This window comes from Macrotis lagotis, chromosome 1 (assembly GCF_037893015.1).
Source record: "Macrotis lagotis isolate mMagLag1 chromosome 1, bilby.v1.9.chrom.fasta, whole genome shotgun sequence".
Lineage (NCBI taxonomy): Eukaryota > Metazoa > Chordata > Mammalia > Peramelemorphia > Peramelidae > Macrotis > Macrotis lagotis.
In genome coordinates, this window is record NC_133658.1 from 296,818,759 (window position 1) to 296,836,716 (window position 17,958).

At 40.5% G+C, this 17,958-nt stretch overlaps 1 protein-coding gene across 1 annotated transcript in view; it reads left to right on the forward strand.

The window, feature by feature from the left end:
* Nucleotides 1-17,958, forward strand: part of TGM6 (transglutaminase 6) — a 48,889-nt gene that overhangs the window by 17,756 nt on the left and 13,175 nt on the right. The window contains exons 3-9 of the mRNA XM_074211189.1: nucleotides 6,036-6,278; nucleotides 6,517-6,635; nucleotides 7,558-7,686; nucleotides 9,357-9,534; nucleotides 9,990-10,128; nucleotides 12,035-12,138; nucleotides 12,264-12,506. Coding sequence (XP_074067290.1) covers nucleotides 6,036-6,278; nucleotides 6,517-6,635; nucleotides 7,558-7,686; nucleotides 9,357-9,534; nucleotides 9,990-10,128; nucleotides 12,035-12,138; nucleotides 12,264-12,506 — 1,155 coding nt within the window. The remainder of the gene's footprint in view (nucleotides 1-6,035; nucleotides 6,279-6,516; nucleotides 6,636-7,557; nucleotides 7,687-9,356; nucleotides 9,535-9,989; nucleotides 10,129-12,034; nucleotides 12,139-12,263; nucleotides 12,507-17,958) is intronic.

The following is a 17,958-nucleotide window of genomic DNA, read 5'->3' on the forward strand; positions in this document are numbered from 1 at the left end:
AGATGTTAAACTGAATAGCATAGAAAGTAAAATGATAAGAATAGATTCACCTAGTGATGGATGGAGTACATTTTCCTATAGGTTACCATGTTAACAAAGAGAAAAGGTTGAAATGCAGATTTGTGAACAACAAACACATACAGAGGATACATATATGGAGAGAACATATGTGGCTAGGGTCATTCATGGAAGGAGAAACTCCAATATTACATTATCAGTATCCTCTCTATAAATACCATTATACTACTCTGCTGGATATCATATCTCTTCTCTCTGTTGAGTATATTATCTTTTCTGGGTATCTCATTATTTCCATTGTTTCTTCTGGATTTCTCTAAGGTCTTTCTGCCATTATCTTCAAGGACTCAGCTCTGTTCCCATCTGCTAAAATATTGTGATTAGACAGCCTCTCCCTGACAAAAGGAGCTTGATAGTTCTTTTCATCCATAGTAGGGATTATGAACCTCCACACCTAGCTAAAATCATCTAACAAAAGTCAGCCAGAATTACTCTTGGCTAAGTCTATTCTTTTGACTCTCTCTGTCTAATGCTGTTTCAAAGTCCTAAATCCCAGATAATAATCTGACATACAGTTAGAAAATTCCTTTGCATCTAAAACCAATTTCAAAGACGCAACCACAAAAAATAACATAGAGGTTGTCTTGAGTCTAGAGTTCCCAAAGTGCTCCCCAATTGGCATGCAAAAAAGTGGAAAAAAGTTAAAGACAAAGCCATTGATCTCTTCCAACAACATTTCAACGCTTGCTCCATATTTCTGCCTTTAATCTGTATGGTATAGTGGAAAGAGTATGGACTCAAGAATCCCCAACCCTGGGTTCAAATCCTACTTGTCATTTCCTGTGTGACCCCTTGGGCAAGTCATTCATCCACCCTCTTTCCTTTTATATAAAATGAGAGGGTTAGGCTAGATGACCTTTAGAACCCTTTCTAATTCTAGATCTGTGATGTTTTGATTTTCTAGCCATTTAAAAACTATAACAAAAATACTTTCAAATTTTATTTTGGTCAAAACTTAATTTTCTTCACATTCCTAGAATATAGAAACTAAAATCCTCAAATCTTAGAATTAGAATCCAAGAACATATAACTGTAAAATCATAGACTATGAGAGATTCTTGGAATCCTCAAATCCCATGACCCCATAAAATGACAAAAAGCCCAGTCTAAGCTAAAGCTGCCAAGGAAATTTAAGGATTACAAGAAGCATCTTTGTTGTTGCTACTGCTGTTGAGTTTTTCTTTTTAACTATATTGGGGAAAAGATTGAGCTGTAAAAAGGACTAATAACTGAAGATAGGGCAGAGGCAAAACTGTTCATTTCTTCTGTCTTCTCTGTCAAGGAGAATGATATTTGGAATAAAAAGGACAGAAGAAAAAAAACAGCTAATAGGACATTGATGCCCAGAATTAGTCAGATGACAACAATGATAGCCCCAATATGTTCTTGATGAACTAATTACTTTGGCCCATCATCCCAAGGTACTGAAGGAATTGGCAAATGGAATTTTTGAGCCTCTCCTAGTGATCTAAAAGGTCATTTGGAGCAGGCAAGATTCCTCAGAATTGGAGAAGGGCACAGGATTATCAAGCAAGGGAAGAGAAGGAAGTTTCAAACTTAAGGTGCCCATGAGCTTGACTTCAGTTCCTGGCAAAATTCAGAAGCAAGTGGAGAATAATTAGAAAAGAAAGAGGTGACCAACACAAAGAACCAACTCCTCAAGAACAGATCACACCAGACTTACCTCTTTTGACTTGAGTTTCTAAACTGGAAGAGCAGGGCAATGCTACAGCTAGAGTTTAGTTAGATTCCAGCAAAGCATTTTGACAATATTTCTCATGCTGTTCTTGTGAGGAAAGGAGAAATGTGAGTTACATTATATAGTACAATTAGATGGATTTGGAACCAGTAAAAAGGTCAGATCCAAAGAGTAGTTAATAATGGTTCAATGTCAGTTCAGAGATAAAGTCTGGTGGAGGTCCTAAGGTGAACTTGTGCTGTTTACCATTTTTACCAGTGAGTTAGATGAAGGTGTAGATGCAAGGATTTTGTGGGGGTCCAATGAGATGTAGAGCAATGTACAAACCTTGAAGTGCTTTATAAATACCAGTTGCTATTGTCATCATCATCATCATCATCATCATCATCACCATTATTAAATATTATGATCCTGAGGTGGCTAGGTGGCACAGTGGATAAAGCACCAGCCCTGGAGTCAGGAGTACCTGGGTTCAAATGCGTTCTCAGACACTTAATAATTACCTAGCTGTGTGGCCTTGGGCAAGCCACTTAACCACATTTGCCTTGCAAAAACCTAAAAAAAAAAAAATTATGATCCTACTGTCCCCAGACCTCCAGGGGGGTGATGACTTCATTCCCTGAGGCTTCCGCTGCACTTCTGTTGAACTCAAGAAATATTTATGGAGCAATGTGGGGGAGTGCCAGTAAATATTTAACAAGGGGGGAGAAGTTCTGGTCTTCACACACATTTTTAAGTTTATCTGATTACTAACACTTTCTGAAGTCTAGACAATCAACAAAACTATAAACTAAGCTCAGCTATGTAGTAATTTCTAGGGTATAAATGCTGACACTAAAAATTTAAGAATTGACTCTCATAAGCCCATTAGAAGGGGTTCCAGCATACCCTGAAAAAATAACAGGCTTATAAAATTTGTAGAGAATTCAAAAACTCAAAAAGATAACTAATATATTGAAATACAGACTAAAACGTGGTCCTGAATCTAATGACACAATATGTAATAGGGATAAATTTAAAATCTTGAACTTGGATAAAAAAACAATTTCACATGAATGTAATAAGAGATAAGCAGAAATTTTTCTGAAAAAGATCTGGTGGGGAGGGTAGTTGGGGGAGGTGGGTTAGTGGATTATCACCTTAAAAGGAGTCCACAGTGTGATGGAATAGCTAATGTTTATGTAGCCTGATATAGTTTGCAAGGTGCTGATATGTTATTTCATTTGATTCTCTGAACAATTCTAAAAGATAGATGCTGTTATTATTCTCCTTTTTGTAGAAAAGAAAACTAAGACTGAGAGAAGAACCAGATTGCCCAGGGTTACACAGCTAGTATGTAGATGTGAGAAAGAATTTGAACTTAAGTCTTCTGACTCAAAGTGCATTGCGTCCCCACTGCACCACCTGGTGGCCTCTCAATTATATGATGTGACAATCAAGAAAGTTAACTGCATCCTTAGGGTGAATCTTAAGATGTAATGCCCTGAACTAGAGAGGAGATAATCCTACTGTTCTTTGTCCTGCTCAGACTCACCCCATCTAGAGTACTGAGTTTAGTTGTGGGTATAACATTTTAGAAAGGATACTAATAAACTGGATAGTGAGGCAACAGGTTCAGAGATAGAAAACTGGGCCTGGAGTCAGGTAGATATGAGTTCAAATCTAGTTTCAGACACTTACCAGCTGTGTGTTCATGAGCAAGTAATTTAACCTCTGTCTATAATACTGTATATTATATATGATACCATATATATATATCTAGAATATTGTAATATATTATGATACTATACATAATATCTAGTATCTATTATAACATATACTATATATAACATGAATTATAATATATAATACTATAATATAGTATAATAGATACTATATGTTATATCATATATGATATTTTATATAATATGATATAATATATTATTTCTATTATATATCCTAGGATATAAAGTAGATATTACATATTATATATATATCATAATATACAATTACATATATAATTCTCAATAAGGATCATAAGAGCACCTACCTCCTAGAGTGATTTCAAGTATCAAATGATATAATATTTGAACAGTTCATAACAGAGTACCTGGAATATAGTGGGAGCTTGTTCCCTTCCCTCCCACCCTAGTATCCACACTAGTGGCCATAGGAGAGTAACCAGGATGGTAAAGAGCGTTCATTTCATAATCAAGAAGATCAAATAAAGTGACTCCAGATCGTTAGCAAAGAAAAATATAAAGGCTTGGGGCAGGCACATTAACTGTCTTCCTGTGTCTGAAGGTTGTCAGATGGCAGAAGAATGAGATGTGCTCTTGTTCTTCTTAGTCCCAAAGGACAGAACTAGGAAGGTAGGGAGGTACAAGAACTAAATTAAGGATTATCATAAAGAAAAATTTTCTAATATGTAGAATTATTCAAAATTACAATGGGAAGGGGGAAAGGAATAAGCACTTAAATAATACCTACTATGGGATGCCTTGGGGTCCCCTTCATGAGGTCTTCAAGCAACATTGGACAGCCCACTTGGGTATGTTTTTATTCAGGTGTGGGTTAGGTGAGAGACTTCTGAGGTATCAGTTGTATGATCTGGGGATTCAAATTTCATACATCTAAGAATCTTGGACCTGGACAGATTAGAACTCTTCAGTTTTTTGGCTAAAATTATAAAACCACATGAGAAAAGTTTACTCTCTTCCTCTGTCTCTCTTTCTTCTCTCTCTCTCTCTCTCTCTCTCTCTCTCTCTCTCTCTCTTCCAAGCTAAACATATCCAACTTTCAAAAGATTCTCATTTGCTACAGTTTCCAGTTTTCTCCTCCACATCCTCCTACAGACAAATCCTCTGGATGTGATCAGATTGTTAATGTTGATCATCTAAAATCTGACTTCCAGTTGGGACCTGAACATGGCAAAAATAGCAGACAACCAAGACCTTCTTTGACCTGCTCTCTGGAGGTCAATTCATGCTGCCCAAGATTGCAGCTACAGAGACAGCTCCTAAGGAACCATCAGGGTTTCTCAGTTAAGACCACTTGTGATCCAGAGCACACCTTTTCAAGGACTGCCCAAGAGTCAGTATATATTTCATAGTTATAGAGTGTGATATAATAAAAAGATCACTAAACTAAGGAATCAGGAAATCTGAGTCAAATGCTCACTCTGGGTAACTCATATCAAATAACCTTGGAAGAGTTACTTCTTTCTGGACCTGTTTCCACTTCTGTAAAATGAGAGTGTTGGACTCAATAATTATAGATTTAGGGCTGGAAAATACCTAGATCAATCCTCCAATTTCACATACTTAAGCTCTATTGGTCCAAAAAAGAAAAGCCAGGTTCAGATAGGGAAGTACATAACAGAACTGAAACTCTAACCCCTGACCTCTGATCCCAATGCATTCCCACTTAGTCTCCACCTCTTCGATCATAGTACATCTCAGGGTTCATCTCCTCCAGGAAGACTGGATCTCCTAAGTTAGAGGTCTGCTCCTTTACAATTTACCTTGTGTCCTACTTAGTTGTTTCCAAGTTGTACTCTGACTATCCCTCACCATCACCTCCCCCTTCCCTGTGCTCCAAATCCAAGCCCATGAATGGAAGATCCTTGAGAACAGGAACAGTTCCAAGTGGAGCTCTGTCTCCTCCTCATATCTAACTCCGTGTACATAGGAATTATGTGCTCCTCCCAGGACACTGACCCCAAAGGTGTTTTCTGACTTTAGCATTCTAAAAGCAAAGATCTAGAATTCTAGTCTTCCAGTCCAGGTTTTCCATTTTCTAGTTAAGGAAATTGAGGCTTGGAGAGAAAATAAGTGATTTTCCCAGGGTCACTATTCAGCAGTCTGTTCATTACCCCATTCTGCTCAGGAACCATTTGGATGAAGATGTGGAGAGGGGCTGGATGAGGTGACATCCACACAAACTTCCTCCAGTCCTGGGGATTCTAGAATTCTGCAATAGCCCTGGGATTCATTGTGACCCTCTCAAGTCAATCCCTGTACAATGGACCTTTCTTACCTAGACTTGCTGTTTAGTCATTTTTATCTTGTCAAATTTTTCACGTTTCCTGGCAAAGCTACTGGAGTAGTTTGCCATTTCCTTTTCCAACTCATTTTCCTGATTTCAGGTGATCCTATCCATTGTACCACCTAGTTGCCCTTCCTATCTAGACACCAAACAGCATTTTTTTCCTGAAGGGTCCCCTTTCTCAACCTCTTTAGCTTTCAGTGCTGCATTTTACAGTCAACTCTCTTGATAGGACCCCAGGCCTCTGAAGCCCTCAAGACTAAATGTATATTTGAAGCAACTGAGTCGAAGTGCAAGGGTACCTGGAAAGCCATGCAGGAGACCAGGGAAAAGAATTCTATGACTGTCTCTATCTCCAGTCCACCCGATGCTGTCATTGGCCATTACAAGCTAAGCGGAAGGGTCTCCTCCCGTTCCAAACACAACAACAAGAAATTGGGTCATTTTGTCCTCCTTTTCAACCCTTGGTGCTCAGGTAAGCCAAGGACTATTAGATTGGTTCTCCATCTAGCATCAGTTGTACAGAGCCCCACTCCACTGCCTGTCCAACTACTCAACAAGGTAGTTACCCCCATCAGATCCCCAGGTGCCTCATGCCCCCTGGGAATATCCTTCAGTGAGATACAGAATCATCCCCTCAAGATAGCCAGGGCAGAGTCCTCAGCCCCATCTCAGTCCCTGGATAATTCTCCATCCTGGTGACTGTTTTTTAGAGGATGATGTCTACCTGGCTGAAGAGGAAGAACGGCAGGAGTATGTACTGAATGACAACGGAATCATCTTCCGAGGAGTGGAGAAACACATCCGAGCCCAGGGCTGGAACTACGGGCAGGTCTCCAAGGGAGTGGTCATACTGGGGCCCTGGGAAAAGGGAGGAAAGAACTCAGAAGTCCTTTCTGTCTGCTCTGGTCTCTCCAGGGTCAGATTATCCCTTTAAAAAAAAAATTACAAGACGGGGTGGCTAGGTGGTGCAGTGGATAAAGCACCGGCCCTGAAGCCAGGAGTACCTGGGTTCAAATCCAGTCTCAGACACTTAATAATTACCTAGCTGTGTGGCCTTGGGCAAGCCACTTAACCCCGTTTGCCTTACAAAAACCTAAAAAAAAATTACAAGAAAGATTTCCAGTTTGCCTCTGGTTGACCCTGGGTATTTCTGAGTCTTGGGACTACCTATGTGTGACTTGCCTAGGAGGGGCATTTGAAGATAAGAAGATAGGGAGTTCATTTTCTACCCATAAAATAAAGGTCAAAACCCTATGGGTCTAATATTAGTAATGTCAATTAGTTACAGTGGTTTATGAAAGATCTAAAGGTGAATCCTCAGTAAAAAGGAAGATGGTACTATAAATTGAAGGGAATGCAAAGCTGTTTGTTGAATGATGGAACGGTGGCAGACTGGGTCTAAGCAGATTCCAACAGTGGGTAGTGGGGAGAGCAAGTCTTTTTACAGGGTATTGGATATAGGAAGCAGGGTGGTTTCTCTAGGGACTGGGAGCTGTTGGGGTCTCCATGGAGGATGTATTTTGTTTAGGGGTTCACCAGTGTGAGTTTATGCATTGTTTGGAGTTTCTATGGAGGTTAGGGTTCATGTCCTTAGGAAAGGATATTCAAAGGGGCTTTACTAGGTAACAATGAACCTCAGGCTTAGAGCCAACAGTTTGGAGGCCTTTAACAATCTAAGAGTCAGAGTTAGGACACAGCACCAGGAACTTACCCTAAGACCACACACTGAGCTTGGCTTTTCGGAACCACAGTTTGAAGAGGACATTCTGAACATCTGCCTCTCTATACTGGACCGGAGCCCCAACCACCAGGAAGACCCAGTCACTGATGTGTCCCAAAGGAACGACCCCATCTATGTCACCAGAGTGATCAGTGCCATGGTGAGGACAGTTTGGGGAGCTCCTCCTCTAAGGACCATAGGCAATACAAATTCTGAGTTATGTGACTTGCAGCAAGTTCAGCAAAAGCTCTCTGGTCTATAGCTCTATTTATGTGAAAGGAAGGACAAAGGGACCTGTATGTGTGTGTGTGTATATATATATACATATATATGTAAAGAGAGAGAGAGAGACCTGTGAGTCTCCTGTGAAGATCCCCAAATGAGCAAGGTTACAATTAATTCTTGTTAATCTAAGAGAAGAGAAGGGAATAATAATCATTTTTTTATTAAAATGCTATCCTTAACAGATTTGTGGGGTGAGTACTATAGATCCCCAAAATAGATAACATCCTCAATTTTAAAAAGAGAAAATGAGGCCCTAAAAGGCAAGATTCAAACTTAGGACTCCTGACAGCTAATCAATACTCTTACCACTATGCAATTCTGGAAACAATCCAAAAAGCATAGATGATTAAAAGTCAAAAACAAAGAAACTGAATGGATTAAGTGAATGGTATGATGGATGAATGAATGAATGATATCTTGACTTTGGCTTAAGATACTATCATCATCCTAAAGCCTTTATCATTAACTTCCCAAGTAAAAAGGAGTCCTAGAACACAGAATGTTAGAACTGAAAGAAATCTTAGGTTATTCAAGTTGAAAATGGCCTTTTGAACATAGAGCATAGAAGTCTATCTTCAGGAAGAGCAATGGTCCAAGCTGGGACCAACCTTAGTACTGAGAGTATCAGAAAGGGAGTTCTATTCCAACTGTATAAATAACTTGATAAAAATCATACAATGAGCTAATGCAGAATTGGAACTAGAATTCAATCTCTAAACTCTAAGCTTTTTTCTTTAAAAAAAATAAATAGATCTAGTGCGGTTATTTAATTTTTTCAACATATTCTTTCTGAATGTACTGTCCCACCCCCAGCACTGAACTCTACCCTCTAAAAAAAGGAAAAATTAGTTTAAAAAAAACCAATGGATACAATGTCACCATCTGACATTATATGCACCCTTCTGCCTCCATGCGCCTCCATTTCTGTGCCAAGGACATGTGTTTCATTATCTGTCCTCCATGACCAGGATTAGTTATTAGAATTATTATTATCATGTCAATTATTACATTACTCAAAACTCAACTGGTCACTATGCATCTTGTTCTCTTGGTTCTGCTTACCTCACTCAGTTTCACATCTTCCCAGGTTGCTCTGAATTCCTAACATTCAGAAATATAGCACAATAATATACTATTACAATGAATGACAAAGTTTCTTTAGACATTCCTCCAATTAATGGACTTCTACTTTGATTCCAGTTCTTTGCTACCATAAAAAAAGGTACTAGGATATTTTAGGATATATACACTCCTGTACTTTGTACCATATTACACTATTCTTCCTCCTTTTCAATTCCCATTCTTAACAAAACATATTTTCTGGATAGGGCTGGGGTAAAGTGAGCCATTCACACTCTTCCACTTGGACATAAGGCTCTACTCTACTAAAGGAAAGGGGTAGGTGTGGAAATCTACCCATTTTGAGAAGGCACCTTCAACCCCATGGGATTTTGAGGTCCTATGCTCTGGTCACTGAGCCATCCAGTCCTACCTTCCTCCTAGAGGGTTCTAGCCTGAATAACTGAATGAGGCCTCTCTTGGCAGGTGAACAGCAATGATGACAAAGGTGTGGTCCAGGGCCAGTGGCGGGGCAAGTACCTTGGTGGGACCAGCCCACTGCACTGGCGGGGCAGCGTTGCCATCCTCTACAAATGGTACAAGGGCAGATTTAAGCCTGTCAAATATGGCCAGTGCTGGGTCTTTGCTGGAGTCATGTGCACAGGTACCTGGGTGGGTAAGAGAGTGTCAGCTCTCCATTCCCTTGTCTTCAGTTTGCATGAAGGGGCTCTAGTTCCTCCCAACTTCCTTGGTCTCAGTGATCTGCTCTTGGGGAATAAAGCCAAAGAAAATGCCCATCCCCCTCAAAAAAAATGATCTGACAATCCAGGACAACTATTTCTAGGTTTCACCTGAGAACACATTTCAAGTGTACCTCCCTTAAAACAAAATATATGAAAATCTTAGGATATGAGCAGGAAAGTCGCGCAGAACAAACACTGGGTGGGAACAGAGTGAATGGAGAGATACAATCAGAGTTATAATTCAGCTCCCTGGGGGGGGGGGTGGCCAGGATATGAGAGGGACCAGGATGTGGGGGGAATGGAAGGGAAGAAATCTGGAGTGGAAATACCTTTCCCAAGATGTCTGGAGTATCCCTAGTCTGTGGATTTTTTTTAGTCTTAAGGTGTTTAGGAATTGCCACCCGGGTGGTCTCCAATTTCAACTCAGCCCATGATACAGACAAGAGTTTGAGTGTGGACAAATATGTGGACTCATTCGGGAGGACCCTGGAAAACATAACTGAAGACAGCATGTGGTAAGTGTCCAGTCATAGATACTTCCCTAAAGGGAAGGTGATAGCTCTTTCCCTTCCCCTAGGACTATGGGAACCTCTCCAAGGGACAGTAGGCATGGGACAGAGCAGACATGTGGGGCACTGCCCTTTCACTTTTCCCCAAGAGAGAGGAAAAAACTCAGTAGCATAACCCTAAACCCTATAATATTGCCCCTGGACCTGGTCTCCTAAAGACAAGTCTAACCAATTCAAGGGTTTGTCCCATCCTTGACACTTAGAATTCTAAAATCTTGGAACCTTCAAATCAGAGAGTCACAGCTTTTTATACAGTAAATATGCCAGAAAATCTCCTGGGTTCTTATACCCACTGAGGAACAATTTGTTTTAGCTTTGATGATGTCACCTTGATAAAGATATCCATGTCTTGCCTTGCCCTAGATTGTCTCATTGATACCACTTGAAGGGCAGCTAAGTGGTGCAATGGATAGAGCAATGACCTTGGATTTAGGAGGATGGGAGTTCAAATCCAACCTCAGACACTTGCTACTTACTAGCTGTGTGACCTTGGGCAAGTCACTTAACCCTGAGTGCCTCTCATCCAGGACCATCTCCAGTCATCCTAGTTCATATCTGGTCACTGGACCCAGATGGCTCTGGAAGAGAAAGTGAGGCTGATAACTTAGCACAGCCCCTCCTCACTCAAATTCAATTCATGTGCTTGTCATGGCATTAGTTCCGTAGTGTTGTGGTCTTCTTTGAAAATGAAGGACAGGGGTGGCTAGGTGGCATAGTGGATAAAGCACCGGCCTTGGAGTCAGGAGTACCTGGGTTCAAATCTGATCTCAGACACTTAATAATTACCTTGCTGTGTGGCCTTGGGCAAGCCACTTAACCCCATTTGCCTTGCAAAAAAACCTAAAAAAAAAAAAGAAAATGAAGGACAAACATCACAAAGGTGATTGACTGATGTACAGCTAATTGATATATTTAAGCTACAACTCTAGCTTGATCTTAAAAAGAACAGAAATGGGGGCACAGATAGAGAAAGTCACACTTGGAAGTTCAGGGTCAGGGAATGTATGGTTCTGTTTTCATAATGAAGACCTAGACACAAGACTAGTCCTAATATTCCCAGGGGAAAACCTAGTTTGAGGAACAAGCCAACAAGATCAGAAAAAGGAAATCACCAAGACTGAACTCTGTCCATATTTATCCATAGGACTATGCAACTTGCTCTAAACTAGCTTTCAACTAAGCCCAGCTGTGGTAAGAGCCAATAAAGGTTTCAGATGTTCTTTCTACCGGGGATGTTCGCTTTTTCAAAGGGGATTCTAAGTGGTCTCAAAGTGTTCAAGCTTCAAAAAGAATAATTCCCTGGTCCCAGAAGGAAACCTATTGTTTAGATTTCACGAATGCTGACAGGACAGACTAGAAAGTCTTTCTGGGTAGAAAGGCCTTTCCACTTAGGGTTCACTCAAACACTTGAGAATATAGTAAGTTCTATCTCCCTTTAGGGCAGTTAGATGGCATAGGGGATAGAGTGCTGGGCCATGAGTCAAGAAGACCAGGTACAAGTCATTTATGCCTGTTTGCCTCAGTCTCTTAATCTGTAAAATGAGCTGGAGAAGGAAATAATAAATCACTCCAATATCTCTGCCATGAACACCTCAAATGGGATCATGAAATCGGACATGATGATCCTGATTGATTGATAATGAATGACCTTCCTACTCAGACCTCAAATAGTACTTTGCTTTATATATTTTTAATGAATACACCATGTAATGTATACTCTGTATTGTCCTGAAAAAGAAAGTTTCTTAAAGCCAGGAATTGTGCTTTACCTAAATTTGGTATCTCCCTAGAACACAGTCATACTTAATGAACATCTGTTCATTCTGTATTTTTATTTTTTCCATTACTTCAGGAATTTCCATGTCTGGAATGAAAGCTGGTTTGCCCGAAGAGATCTTGGCTCCTCCTACAATGGCTGGCAAGTTCTGGATGCCACACCACAGGAGGAGAGTGAAGGTAACCGAACACTAGGAGTTGTATTTCTATTTGGAGCAAGGTTTCCTGATCTTCCTGAACCAGAACCTCATCTAAAGATTGGTATTCCTCAAATCCACTTTTCTTTCCATTGGTCCAACACTCAGGTGTGTTTCAGTGTGGACCAGCCTCTGTCACTGCCATTCGGGAAGGTGATGTGCACCTGGCCCACGATGGACCTTTTGTGTTTGCTGAAGTCAATGCTGACTACATCACGTGGCTCTGGAATGAGGATGACAGCCGAGAACGGGTCTACTCTGATACCAAAAAGATCGGTAAATGCATCAGCACCAAGGCTGTGGGCAGCAACACCCGTGTGGACATCACCAGCCATTACAAGTATCCTGAAGGTAAGAGCATACATAGCATGGACAAGTCCATCTGCCACTATAACTCCATCAACCTATCAACAAATTTTTATTTAATGCACTGTACCCAGTGATGAGCAATACAAAGACAAAAGTGACATTGTCCCAACCCTCAAGAATCCAAGTCTTGGAGATAAAAGACCTAGGTTTGAGTTCCAGTTCTATCCTTCTTTCCTTCTCTGGGTCCCAGTTTCCCCTAGCTGTTCCCTTTTCATAATATCCCATCTTCCAGGGTAGTTAGGTGATGCAGTGGATAGAGCACTGACCTTTAAGTCAGGACAGGAGTTCAAATCCAGCCCCAGACACTTACCACTTACTAGCTGTATGATATTGGGTAAGTCACTTAACACTGTTTGTCTCATATCCATGGCCTTCTCCTCATCCTAATTCATATCTGGCCACTGGACCCAGATGACTCTGGAGGAAAAAGTGAGGCTGGTAACTTGGCACAGCCTCTCCTCACTCAAATTTAATTCATGTCCTTCTCATGGAATTACCTGATGTCATGGTCTTCTTCAGGAATGAAGGAGAATAACAACCCCATATGCTACCATTTGCCTTTGTATAAGGGATTCTCTGAACCTGACATGTATTTCTTCTACCACTTAGAATCCTCAATTCCCCTTAAAGCACAGCCTAGGTGCCTACTTCTACATGGAGTCATTCCTTCAGTTGTAAATGTTTGCTCTCTATCTCTCTGTGTGTCTGTCTCTCTATCTCTATATCTGCCTCTCTGACTCTTTCTTAATTACAATGTATAATTCTAATTTTACTTCCCTGTCTATGCTCTATATCCCTCAGATAGAAAATAAACCCCTTAAGGGCAGGAAATATTTCTCATTTTTCTCTTTTTACTCCCAGTGCTTTGTAAAGATAGGTTTTGAATAAATGTCTGTGGAAATAACTTGAAATTCCTGCCTATCATGAGGGAAATGTCTTGTAAAACCAAAGAATTTGAAACTGAGCCAACAGAATGCTATGGTGGAGAACGTGGAACTCAAGAAGGATCTGGACTTGAATTTTTTCACATTAGTTAACTGTGTGACCTTAAGTAGGTCACTTAACTTATCTTTTCTCATCTGTAAAATGGAACTGTACTACCTATCTAGTACACCTTTGTGGACTTTTACCCTGTTAATTACTGTGAGAACAGAGGCTACTCATTCATGTATGCCATACACAGCAGAAACAGCCAAGAGGCTCATTCTCATTGGCGAGTACCACCCCATACTCACTCCTCATTTGTAAGTGAACCTCACATTTGTAAGAGCCTCATCCATGGCATTTGTAAGAGCCTCTGTCCATGGAAGTAAGCCCCTTTATACATCCCCTCAGTATACAAGAGGGTGACAGGACACAGGTGGGGTTAACTGGGGGGCTGTCCCAGAGACTCTCCCTGTCATTGGGCAGTCTGCTGTCAGGAATAAAGTTTCTTCAAGCATTCAAAAGACTATGAAGAAGAAGAAAGAAGAAGAAGAAGAAGAAGAAGAAGAAGAAGAAAAGAAAGAAGAAGAAAGAAGAAAGAAAAGGAAAGAAGAAAGAAGAAGAAGGAAGAAGAAGAAGAAAGAAGAAAGAAAGAAGGAGAAGGAGAAGGAGGAGGAGGAGGAAGTAGAAAAAGAAGAAGAAGAAGAAAGAAGGAGGAAGAAGAAAGAAGGAAGAAGAAGAAGAAGAAAGAAGGAGGAAGAAGAAAGAAGGAAGAAGAAGAAGAAGAAGGAAGAAGAAAGAAGGAAGAAGAAGAAGAAAGAAGGAGGAGGAGGAGGAGGAGAAGAAGGAGGAGGAGGAGGAGGAGGAAGAAGAAGAAGAAGAAGACTTGTTTTCTTTGGTTTGAGAGGATAAAGCTAGAAATCATGAGTGAAAATTAGAGAAAGGCTTATTTAGATTTGATGTCAGTGGGCAGCAGATAGAGCACCAGCCCTGGAGTCAGGAGGACCTGAGTTCAAATCTGACCTCAGGCACTTAATAATCACCTAGCTGTGTGACTTTGGGCAAGTCACAACCCCACTGCCTTGCAAAAAAAAAATAAGGGAGATTTGATGTCAGGAAAGCTTCCTCACAGTTTGTCACTGAAAGGAAAAGAACACCTTGGGAGGTGATAAGTCTATCAGTAGAGGTCTTCAAAAAGAGATTTGATGCCTCATTTTCAGTGATGTGCTTGAGGGGAGTCTTACTCTGGCAAAGGGTGGACTAGAAGTTCTCCGAGACACCTTCTCAATAGGAGATTCTGTGACATTCAAGAACTTGGAAGGCATTTAGAGCTACTGCCCAGGTGGTAATGATATCAACTTAGATCTGGGCTCAGCCAGATGAGCTGATGCAAGGAGAGGTGGGGAATGTAGACTACAGGATGGGCTGGGAGGCAGATAGAGCAGGAACTCTCTACAGGAGCAGGCAAGTTGAAGTTGACTAGTTATGTAAGAAGCAATCAATGCTGTGTAATGGTAGAACAGAACTAAGCAGGTTTGACACTGAGATCATTGAATGCTTAGTTGGGAGGCTGAGATAGCTCTCAAAAGAGTAAGTTGAATCAACAGAGGTTCCCTAAGTAGAAGATAATGATGCTTGGAATGGGGACAACACAGGGCTTTCCAAGCATTGGCAACCTGGTGCAGTCTGCCTGATCTTTTAAGATCCTAAACAACCAAGCTTAGGGTCTCAGGGTGATTATCAGGGTGGGTGGGGAAAAAGAGGGGATGTCACTATAACCAGAATAGGCACAGTTTTACCTGAATCCTTTGAATCTTAGGCTTATCCTCAAAGGTGGAACTGAATGTAATGAGTATTTGTCCAGGTCCCAATAACCTTAAATAAAAATAATAATAAAAATTTAAAAAGTTATTTCCCTAGGGGCGGCTAGGTGGCACAGTGGATAGAGCACTGGCCTTGGAGTCAGGAGTACCTGAGTTCAAATCCGACCTCAGACACTTAATAATTACCTGCCTGTGTGGCCTTGGGCAAGCCACTTAACCCCATTGCCTTGAAAAAATCTAAAAAAAAAGTTATTTCCCTATTACTATAAAGTTAAGCCCTTCCATAAACTTTCCTATGAAATATTATTAATCCCATTTTAGAGAGGAGGAAACTGAGGTCAAAGAGAAGAAAATTTTCCCAAGGCTATAGAGCTAACAAACCTGAATCATATTCAAGCCCAGGGTACTTCCTACCACATCATGCTGTCTTTTACCTTCAAAGGGAAAACATTAGACATCACTTTTCAAAGACTACAATTTCTGTGGCACATTAATATTTCTAGGACTAGCTGAAAGTTAGACCAAGTTTCAATTTAGTTTCTGACCCAGTCTCATAGTCATTCTTAAGGGATGAGTTGATAGTTGGGGAAAGAGGAAGACTGAGATTAACAAAGAGAATCATCTGTGGTATACCCCTGGGAGAATACAGATCCCTGGGAAGGAAAAGTATCACCAAAGATGCTGTGTTAGCTTCTCCTGGACTTTGGATACTTATCATGGAATCTCAGAGGGAGAAGTGACCTCAGAGGTCAGCTGGTCCAACTAGAAGAATACCCTCAATGGTTCTTGCCTGACAAAAGATCATCTCATCTCTACTTGAAGACCTCCAAGAAGGAGAAACCTTATATGGTTTTGTGGAGAGAGCCACTTTCCACCCCTAAGTACCCTAGCTTTGGAGATTGGTTAGGAAAGTATGAATTTGATAGACTAGACTAAAAGAAGAATAATCAAAGTTCTTGTTATGCTAAATCTAATTAGATGGAAGTGAACATCTTACTCTCAATCATCATATTTCATATTGTACCTGCTTTTTTCCAGACTTTGAGGGATGGGGAAAGATAAAAAGTGAAAAAATATTTTTGAGGTTTTCCCATTGCACTTCTGAATATCTCTAATTGTTGGGAATTTTTTATCCTTAAATTGAATCAAATCTTCCTCTCTGCAGCTTCTACTTCCTAATCCTAGTTCCACCCTCTGAGAATGAACAGATCAAGTCTAATTCCTCTAGCTCATTTAACTCTTCAGTTCCTTGAACTCAGCTACCCTGCTTCCCTCCTCACTCCCACTAATATCCCTGGCCCTAGTTAATCTTCTTTTCTCTAGTTCCTTTAAAAGACTCTCCCATGGTCCTCTGTCCCCTCACCTTCTTGGTCCTCTCTCCAAGACAAACTCTTATATCCATGATCCTCCTAAATGTGAGGCACAGAACTAAAAGTATTATGCCAAATAGGGTCTGACCTATTTGTACTATCAGAAAATGGCAACAACATCATTTCCTGTGTTATGCATCCTGGATTTCTATTGATGCAGCCTGAAACCTCACCATCTTTCTTAGCTGTTGCTACTCACAGTAATTATGACTCACATGACCTCATCACATGAATTACTGTCTAGTGGGGCAATCTGGTCCCTACTGATTATTTGACTCAACTAAGGATTTTTCACTTATCTGGTAACCTGTACACTTTTTATCTCTCCCTCTTCCACCCATATATACAATCTCTTCCCTAACCTAGTACAGTCTGGAAAAATGTTGCTGTGCAGTTGTATTTGATGTGTCATAACCCTATTTGCTTCTCTTATCAAAGATACTAAAGTGGTTGGCTATTTCCTTCTTCATTTCATTTTATACAGATAAGGAAACTGAGACAAATAGGGTTAAGTGACTTCTCCAAGGTTATCTAGTAAATGTCTGAAGTCAGATTTGAAGTCAGGAAGATGAATGTTCCTGACTCCAGGCCTGACACTATTCACCTAGCTACCCTCTGGAAAAGAAAAAAAAAGTAGGCACTTAAAAAATTACAGATTAATTGATTGATTGACTTCCTCACTTCCATCTAACTAGATTCAGCATAACTAGAACTTTTTTCATCAACCAGTCTTACCAAATCTACATTTTCCTAACCAACCTTCAAAGCTTGAGAATCTAGGGGCGGGGAGTGGCTCTTTCTATCACAAAATCATAAAATGTCAGAGCCAGAAGTGTCCTCAATAGCCATATGATCCAAGCAATATCTCCCCAAAAGGGTCTCTTCTAAAGCATACCTAACAAATGGTCATCAAGTCTATTCTTGCCTCCAGTGACAGAGTGGCTGCTACCAGCCCAGGTAGTCCATTCCAATTCTGGCTGCCTCCAATTTATTAAGAAGATAGAAGATTGTCCTAATATCAAGCCTTAACTTGCTTCTTTGAAGCTTACATTCATTTTTCCTCCTTCTGCCCGCTGGTGCCAAATCAAACAAGACTGTTTTTGCCTTACTTTGCATTCTCAGAGCTCCACCAAAATTGGCACATAAAGTCAAAAATAAATGCCTCTTGAATGATTGCTGGATGGATGGAAGTATAATCCTTTTTCTAAGTGACAGCCCTTCAAATGATTTTCTTATCTAATCTTAATCGTTGAATAGGTGTTGGCTCAGTCAAACTGAGACCTGGGAAAGACTTTAAAGAGACCAAGGTCTCCCACT